Genomic DNA, 9779 nt, shown 5'->3' with positions numbered 1-9779 from the left:
CCGAATCGAGTGGACATCAGAAGAAACAGAAAGTTGCCTTCAACAAAAGATGTAAGAAGATACAACTTTATTTAAACTTATCTTAAGACTTTCTTATTCATGCAGGCTTTTCCCTGATTTTCTGGGACACCTGTGTTTTTCTCGGTTTTATCTTGATCTTTTTTTTATAGATTTTATTTTTTTATTTTTGATTGTTTAAGCGCTTTGTGAACAGCGTGGTATTAATTTAAATTACTTACTTACTTACATTCCCAAACACCCCTTATTATTATCAGACATTCAACCACAGTTTTCATCTTATCTCTTAAGATGCTACATTTGTGTCAAAGATTGAAAGTTGGTTTATTTGCTGGATCTCATTATTGTTTTTGTGTTTGTGTAACAAGATGGAGATGAAGGTACTAGAGGCCAAACATCAGGAGGAGAAGCTGAAGATGGAACAACGTCAGGATAAAGTCATTGAAGATGTAAGTTTGAATTTCAACGATTATAAAGTGTTACTACAGTGTGCCATGGATGCTGTTTCAAATCAGTTCAAAGCCAGATTAACGGAGCGTTAAAACTGTTTTCCTTGGTCAGATAAGATGGCTTTGTTATTAACTATGACGGACTGTATGAAGTTTAAAATATCTCCTTAGCTTGCTTTTTTTCCCCAACGAAAATAGGCTTAGAGAAAGTTTATTCCCCCTTTTTAGGTGCCCGTCAAACCGGGGTGCAGCTCAAGCGACTAGTGTACCGTAAGTCTAGATGACTTTCCTTTGCCGGGACAGAAGCTAGCATTCAAAGAGAAAAAGAAAATCATATCAAGATGCCTTTGCTTTGTGTTTGACAAGAGACAGGATGACGGCTTGCTCCGACTTTAATTACACACAGATTGTGAGATATGTCCAAGTTAATTTTCGGATTTTTTTGCCCTGAATTCCCTGTAACGGCTTCAAAGAGGGCCCATTCTGAGCGGATTCTGACGAGCCGCTCGGAAAAGTTTAGTTTTAATTAGTCGCCTTTTGAATAATGTATACACCGCTGAAGGGTTACTGATCATTGTCCCCCTCAGTGGGAATGGAAAGGCTAATTGGAGAGCAGGCCAGTGAGTATATGGTAATTGTCTATATGTTACTCTAAAATCCTCAATGAGTCAACATGAAGAGCCCTGAAGTAAGACTTTTATCAGCCGATATAGAGATACGTTCTTGCCCCTTCCATCATTGCTGGATCGGCCATATTCTCACTATCAGAAGTAACCTGGTAAAAAAACAAACAATAATAAAACGATTAAAACACATCTCTTTACAAGTTAGACGCCTGTTTCAGTTGAGTTTAATCAAAAAATAAGCCAGTAAACTGTTGAAAATAAGTCAAATACAAATTCCAAATAGGACCATCTTGGCTTCTGCTGATTCAGCATTATAGTAGGACTGACTGGCCTTGGACAAAAGTAACATCTGCAGCGTCTCTAATATAATACGTCTGTTTGGGCGAAAAGTTGCCGCAAAGTGGCTGCATAGGTTTAGTTTCCCCATGACGATTTCTGCGAATTTTTACCGACCTTGCAACCTCCTAGCTTTGGCCCCGGACAAGCAAACAACTCAAAACTTTGCACGGACAAAGGTCCTCTTTCAAGCAGCTCCGATCCAATGTCTTCTTCAGCGACCTCCCAAAATCAGGGCGTCATTCCTACTGTTCGGCCACAGCAACGTTAAGAAAATCACGACCTTTCAGTCTTGACAGCGATTACATCTCCACCGACCCGCTGACCCAGTGACCCTGCGCAACTTAACTTTCCGTTTACTCTCTCCAACGCTGTTGGGGAAGCAGGCATTTTTCTGCATGACGGACACAGTTTTTATTATAGTAAACACCTTTTCTTTATGCACTTAACGTTTTTCGCCATTTTATATTTGCCGTTTCAATCCAGTCTGTGAAACTAATGCCATAGATTATAGTTGTGTTTAGTGAGCTACGTGTGTGAGTTGTTGGCTAACAATGGAATTTAATGGTACATTTTTTATTTCAAATAACGAGGGTTAGAATTCTTTCTTATTCATTTGTTGGATCAATAATACTCGCTCTCGACTTACCTGGCGGCCACCGGAGATGGACCCCCCCTTTTTCCCATTGAATTTTGCAGGTAAATAATTAATAACTTGCCTAACAAAGATTAAAATGTCAGTTATTGATTTGCCGATGTGGGAATATAACCTGCAAGCAACTATCATTCATTATAAAATGACTTATTATTATATATATATATATATATATATATATATATATATATATATATTATTAATGTGAAATGGATTCTTTGCCTGTTACTACAGATGCATATCATGTAGGTTTTATTCGATATTGAACTAGTATATTTGAAACCAATGGATGCAAAAAGTGTATTTTTCTAAAAGCTTTAATCCTGTAATGATTTTGAACATGAAAGTTATTTTCGGTCAGTATTGATTTTGTGCAAAATGTTGTCAATTGCAACAGACCCTGAATTGTGTTAGCTTGGTATTATTGTATTATAAGGTCCCCCTTGTCTTTTTTTATTCAACAACATTTTGGACTCTATGACAAAAGAAAATAATCATTACAATTTTTGTTTAATTTTTCTTAATATTAAAACCTCTAACATCTAACAGAATATAACCCAGAATAAGTCTGTTACAATAGACACCATTAAAACTGTTGAAATTAAATAAATGTTGCTTTTATTTAAGAATAAATAAATCTAACTAGGACTTCAAAGTAGTAGTAGGAGTAATGGTACTTGGAATGGAGGAAGATGACAATTCTCACCTGAACGAATCCTAACAACCCTTAAATGTAACAATTTCATAATTATATTTATTTAAAACCCCTTAATTCCTTCACATGAAGGGACCCCGACTTGTCGTTTCTTACTGGCGCTCCTGCTCTCCACGGCCCAATTTATCTAATCACGCACAGATGGCAGCTGCAAGCGGAGGCGGTTACCGTCGCGGCACCTCGACACAGCTGGTTCATTCAGTTTCCATTTGACTCAGTTACACTCCGTCCTCCTAAGGAACAGACATGAATATGGAACATGACGTCTATACATAGAGTGTCGCGTGTCCTGCATCAGCTCCAGCTGTGTGATGCTGCTCGCCGACACGCCCTCTTCATGTTCTACACCCCCCACAGAAGTACTGCTTCACCTCCAGAGTATTGGGCTGAAACATGACTCGGTCGATAGATGTTTTAAGCTGCATTTAATGAACTGCGTCAAATGAATCCTCTCTGTAGATACTACTGAGAAAAAATGGGGAGATGAACCAGATGAAGGGTTCGTATCGAGCGAAGATGCAGGAATTGGAGGAGAGGAATCATGAATTGGAGATGAGAGGTGAGTAAGGAGCAGTACTGCAGAAAGTATTTCCTCTAATTCCGAGATTTTCTTAAAAAATTGAAGTGCGCCTTATGTGTGAGTTGTGGCTGAACTCACTGATCTTAAACTTATTTTATCTGTTAAGTTCTAGTATTACTTAGTGAGACTTCTTACTATTACTCAGCGGGGCTTCGTAGTGTAACTGGATTAGGCTTTGTAGTAATACTCAGCAAGGGTTTGTAGTATTACTCAGCAAGGCTTCTTACTATTACTCAGCGAGGCTTCGTAGTGTAACTGGATTAGGTTTTGTAGTAATACTCAGCAAGGGTTCGTAGTATTACTCAGTGAGGCTTCTTACTATTACTCAGCGAGGCTTCGTAGTGTAACTGGATTAGGTTTTGTAGTAATACTCAGCAAGGGTTCGTAGTATTACTCAGTGAGGCTTCTTACTGTTACTCAGTGAGGCTTCGTAGTGTAACTGGATTAGGCTTTGTAGTATTACTCAGCAAGGGTACGTAGTATTACTCAGCGAGGCTTCTTACTATAACTCAGCAAGGCTTCGTAGTGTAACTGGATTAGGCTTTGTAGTATTACTCAGCAAGGGTTCTTAGTATTACTCAGCGAGGCTTCGTAGTGTAACTGGATTAGGTTTTGTAGTAATACTCAGCAAGGGTTCGTAGTATTACTCAGTGAGGCTTCTTACTGTTACTCAGCGAGGCTTCGTAGTGTAACTGGATTAGGTTTTGTAGTAATACTCAGCAAGGGTTCGTAGTATTACTCAGTGAGGCTTCTTACTATTACTCAGCGAGGCTTCGTAGTGTAACTGGATTAGGCTTTGTAGTATTACTCAGCAAGGGTTCGTTGTATAACTCAAATAAGATTTGTAGTAGTTAGTGAGGCTTGGTAGTATTACTCTGCCATGCTTTGTAGTATTACTCCACTAAGCTTTGTAGTATAATCCTGCGTGGCCTCATAGTATTACTCAGAAAGGCTTTGTAGTATTACTCTGTAAGGCTTTGTAGTGTTACTCTGAGGCTTCATCAGCAAAGCTTATTAGAATACTCCCCAAGGCTTTGTAGTTTTAATTTGGCAGGGTTCATAGTATTACTCCGCAATGCTATGAAGTATTACTCCGCGAGGTTTTGTAGTATTACTCCATTAGGCTTCGTAGTATTACTCCTCTAGGTTCTAAAGCAGGGGTGTCAAACTGGTTTTCACCAGGGGCCACATCATCATAATGGCTGCCCTCAAAGGGCCAGATGTAACTTATAAATGTAACTAAATGTAAGCTAATGTAAAATAAATGTAACTACTCCTTAATGGTAAATGACTTTGAATGTATTACTTCCTGTCGATGGTTCTCCGTAGTCACGAGAAACGTCGTCACGAGAACCGTCGTCACGAGAACCGCAAGGTTATGTAGTATTACCCCATTAGGCTTCGTAGTATTACTCTGCAAGGCTTTGAAGTATTACTTCACAAGGCTTCATAGTATTACTCCGCAAGGTTATGTAGTATTACCCCATTAGGCTTCGTAGTATTACTCTGCAAGGCTTCATAGTATTACTTCACAAGGCTTCATAGTATTACTCCGCAAGGTTATGTAGTATTACCCCATTAGGCTTCGTAGTATTACTCTGCAAGGCTTTGAAGTATTAATTCAAAAGGATTCATAGTATAACTACGCAAGGTTATGTAGTATTACCCCATTAGGCTTCGTAGTATTACTCTGCAAGGCTTTGAAGTATTACTTCACAAGGCTTCATAGTATAACTCCGCAAGGTTATGTAGTATTACCCCATTAGGCTCCGTAGTATTACTCTGCAAGGCTTCGAAGTATTACTTCACAAGGCTTCATAGTATAACTCCGCAAGGTTATGTAGTATTACCCCATTAGGCTCCGTAGTATTACTCTGCAAGGCTTCGAAGTATTACTGCACAAGTCTTCATAGTATTACTCCGCAAGGTTATGTAGTATTACCCCATTAGTCTTCGTAGTATTACTCTGCAAGGCTTCGTGGTATTACTTCACAAGGCTTCATAGTATTACTCCGCAAGGTTATGTAGTATTTCCCCATTAGGCTTCGTAGTACTACTCTGTAAGGCTTCGTAGTATTACTCTGCAAGGCTTCGTAGTAGAACTCCGCAAGGCTTTGTAATAACTCAAAATGGCACCTGTGAAGAGTTATGCTTAGGAAGCAGATTTCAAACTCAATGCATTTCATAAGCCGGTGTGTCTTGTGTTCGAAAAAGTACGGTAAGTATTCATTAGACGTAAACCTCCATTAGCTTGTTGCTATATTGAGTTCTCTCCTCCTCCATCCTGTCTCAGGGAGAGCCTGATGAAAGGCACATGAACTTGAATTGCTACTGGCCATTTGATAGAAGCAGAATCTTTAGTGACATTGATTTACTGACATTTCTTTGAGGAGAACTTTGTGTGTATATGTGTGTCTCCAGACCCCGAGGCAAGACCTGACTAACGTTTGTGCGTGTGTGCGTGTGTGCGTGTGTGTGTGTGTGTGTGTGTGTATGTGTGTGTGTTCCCCCACAGTTCAACGAACGATTCAAGACTCCCAGGTCATCCAGCAGAGCCAAGATCTGCAGATTGCTGAGCTGAAGAAGACGTTGGATCAGAGCTGCTTGAAAGAGGAACTGGAGAGGAAGGTAGAGGGAGAAGTTGAAGGGCTTGGATCTGGTGCCGCCCAACCCCCTGTAAGCTCCCCTAAGCCAGAGGAAACTGTCTGATCGAATGAGGCTCGTGGACCTCACTGCGAGCAGCTGGGCACCTCTGGATTCTCAGAAGAAAATCTTTATCTCTTCAAGCTGTGCCTGCTATAGTCCGGGCGCTTTTAAGTGCATAACAATTAATGTTCTCTGCCAAAGCTGGTTTTAGCAAAAGTTTGAAAAAAAAAAAGAGTTTTTCTTGTCATAACCGCAAAGGTCTCTTGTCTCGTTTTATAGCAGAAAATCATTTTTTAAAGTCTTTTTTTTTTAATTATTGAGACAAAATGAAAACACTGCCCATTAAAGAGAAAAAAATAATATTGGATCTTGAAAATTTGAAACTAAAATACAGTGTTGGTCTGATTGAATCTTGTGAAACAGCTTTTGTTTAATATTTGTAGTATTACTCTGTGAGGCTTTGTAGTATAACTCAGTATGGCTTCATACTATTACTCCGCAAGGCTTCATAGTATTACTCTGCAAAGCTTCGTAGTATTACTAGTATTATACCAGTACTCATTTTATAGCTCCTTCCCACAAGGCTTAGTCGTATTACTCCGCAAGGCTTGGTAGTATTACTCCGCAAGGCTTCGTATAATTTCCCTGCAAGGCTTTGTAGTATTATTCCGCGAGGCTTCATATAATTTCCCTGCAAGGCTTCATAGTATTACTCCGTGAGGCTTCGTTGTATTACTTCTTGTTGCATCGTAATATTACTAGTATTATACCAGTACTCATTTAATAGCTCCTTCCCACAAGGCTTAGTAGTATTACTCCGCCAGGCTAAGTAGCATTACTCCGCGAGGTTACGTAAAATTTCCCTGCAAGGCTATGTAGTATTACTCCGCGAGGCTTAGTAGTATTACTTTGCGAGGCTAAGTAGTATTACTCCGCGAGGTTACGTAAAATTTCCCTGCGAGGCTTAGTAGTATTACTCCGCGAGGCTTAGTAGTATTACTCCGTGAGTCTTCGTATAATTTCCCTGCAAGGCTTTGTAGTATTACTCCGTAAGGCTTCGTTGTGTTACTTCTTGTTGCATCGTAATGTTACTAGTATTATACCAGTACTGATTTTATAGCTCCTTTCCACAAGGCTTAGTAGTATTACTCCGCGAGGTAACGTAAAATTCCCTGCAAGGCTATGTAGTATTACCCCTGGAAGCTTCGTAGCACAACCTGGCGAGGCTTTGTAGTATTTTTCCACGTTGTAGCCTGAATCATGGAAGTTATTTTTACTCTTTATTATTTATATCATTGTGTTTTATACAGTCCCATGAAATAAGCTCCTTGGCAGAGGTATGCTCTGTCAAAGTTCTTTCTCTTTCCATTTTACAAGATCAAAAAGACTAAAAGTGAAAACTAAATACAAATGAAAGTCATAAATATTTGATTCAAAAGTATGATTTGTTTGTTGATTCATTTCATAATCCAAGTGACGAATGTTCTTCCAGCTGAGATCCGCTGAGGCCCAGTTTGACCAGCAGAAGATGGAACTCCAGAAGAAGCAGACGAAGAGGATGGAGGACCTGGTGAAGGAGACCAACGTCAGACTGGCAGAAGTGGATTCCATGTATGAGGCTCAGTTTCGATCCGCAGTGAGTATTTCCAGACAACAACACCCTTTGCTTTAAAGCTACACCTTCCTTTATTTCATCCCTTTATTAGTGTCACGATCCATTTTCCCAGCCTTTCTGCCTCCCATCAAAAGAAGTTCAACCTTTGAGCGCCAAATATTTCACAGCTGTCATCAGACATGTTTGATCCTAGCGTCAGCCGACTCTTGCATAACCACAATTTTGACATGAATAAAAAAAAAAAAATCACTAAAGTATGTTTTATCAACTTTCTCTCAAAAGTTTCCCTTAAAAACACACATCTGTCGTGAACACGGCAGCTTTATCTTTGGAGTCGTTGCCAATATTAGCGGCGACCTTCCTTGCTTGACGGCCTTGATCTGTCAGCGAGGACATATTAAGGAACCGTCAACCTTTGGACGGTAATTACGGGGAGACATCAGGTCCGAGAAGATGAGGAGAAGAAAAAAGCCTTCTGTCTTTTGTAAATAGTAAGTAAGTAAGTAATTTATATTTTTATAGCGCTTTTCTAGACCAGGGTCACAAAGCGCTTAAACGATCAAAACAATATTCAATAAAGTATAAACTTTAAAGTTCAAGATAAAACTGATAACACAACAGGAGTTCCAGAAAATCAAGGAAAAGCCTGAACAAATAGAAACGTCTTAAGATGTTTCTTGAAGGAGTCAGTAGATCCATCAAGCGCAAAGAGAGAGGAAGATCGTTCCAAAGCTAAGGAGCAACAGCCTGGAAGGATTTCTCTCCTCTGGTCCTGAACCGTGTTCAGGAACCATAAGTAGATTCTGATCCACAGACCTCAGAGCCCGAGCTGGGGGTGTAAGGCTGGATCAAATCAGTGATGTACGGAGGAGTCTGACCATGAATAGATCTGAAAGTAAGAACCAGAATTTTAAATTGATCCTGAAAGAAACTGGAAGCCAGTGAAGAGTTTTAAGGATCGGAGAAATGTGAGTTCTTCTACTAGAGCGGGTCAGAATTCTCGCTGCAGAGTTCTGAATCAACTTCAGGCGAGACAGATCCTTCTTGTTAAGACATGAAAACAAATTGTTGCAATAGTCCAGACGAGAAGACACAAACGCATGGATTACAAGCTCCAGATCATGTTCCGACAACACTTTCCTAAATTTAGAGATTTTTCTCAGTTGAAGGAAACAGTCTCTGGTCAGTTTCCTGCAGTGTTGAACAAGAGTCTTTATCAAATACAACACCCAGGTTTCTCAGGCTCAGTTTGACAGACTGACCTAAGTCACCCAAGTACTGACTCAACCCTGGAACCTTATCATCAGGAGCAATCACCAGTGTTTCAGTTGCAAGTTACACATTAACGTTGGATGTCCACACGTGAAGCTGATCGTCTTCGCTCGTGCGACGCAGGAAGACGCCGCCAGTGACCTGGAGCTGCAGCTCAAGCAGAAGTCTCTGGAAATGGAGAAAGTCAACGCTTTGATGACACAAGAAAAAGCCCAGTTGGAGATCCGCATGGCTTCTTTGGAGGTGGAGCTGCAGGGAGCTGTTCATAGGTTTGGATAAGATTAATCTACCTATTGAGCAAATAAAAAACGCACACTTTTGACCAATTCTTTTAGCGTTCCTTCGTACAAGTTCTATTATTATTGATGCTCCTAAATTCTGATTTATTTCTTACAGAAACAGTAGATTAACAAACTACAAACTACATTATAAAATCTTGTTTTAAATTTTATCTGGTGCCATAGTTTGTGATTTAGAATCAATCGGAATAAGAAAAATCTTTATTTTTCATTGTACGATTTACAACAAAATTAAAATGCAAAAGCCAGTCACATCCAATAAAAACTATAAAAGAGTGTCTAAATAAATGAGTAATTCAAATATTGAATCTGTGAATTACTTAATTTAGCAGCTTTCGTTACATATTTAATAATTTCTATTTAATATAGTTATTGCTCTCGGTTAGTGAAAGTAGAAAAACAATGTTGTAGGAATGTTAATGGTTTAGAGTTCAATAAAGTATGTTTAAAATGAAAAAAATATATTTATATAATTAACAATTAACAAATATTTGCGTTTTCATTTTCGTGTTGCAATTCAAATTCTGGATGGCAGCAGTAATTACGTCCTGGGCAGCTAGAGGAACAA

At 39.3% G+C, this 9779-nt stretch overlaps 1 protein-coding gene across 1 annotated transcript in view; it reads left to right on the top strand.

Annotated features, from left to right (window-relative positions):
- Positions 1 to 386: 386 nt before the first annotated feature.
- The window catches only part of cep112 (centrosomal protein 112), a 96055-nt gene continuing 86662 nt past the window's right edge, over positions 387 to 9779 (top strand). Inside the window, exons 1-5 of the mRNA XM_087808368.1 lie at positions 387 to 467; positions 3259 to 3358; positions 5895 to 6007; positions 7518 to 7661; positions 9036 to 9181. Of these exons, the coding sequence (XP_087664494.1) occupies positions 387 to 467; positions 3259 to 3358; positions 5895 to 6007; positions 7518 to 7661; positions 9036 to 9181 (584 nt within the window). The remainder of the gene's footprint in view (positions 468 to 3258; positions 3359 to 5894; positions 6008 to 7517; positions 7662 to 9035; positions 9182 to 9779) is intronic.

Source organism: Callionymus lyra, chromosome 15, assembly GCF_982586985.1.
Source record: "Callionymus lyra chromosome 15, fCalLyr1.hap1.1, whole genome shotgun sequence".
Taxonomy (NCBI): domain Eukaryota; kingdom Metazoa; phylum Chordata; class Actinopteri; order Syngnathiformes; family Callionymidae; genus Callionymus; species Callionymus lyra.
Note: the sequence above shows the minus strand (reverse complement) of the source record. Positions and strands in the feature narration are given on the sequence as shown.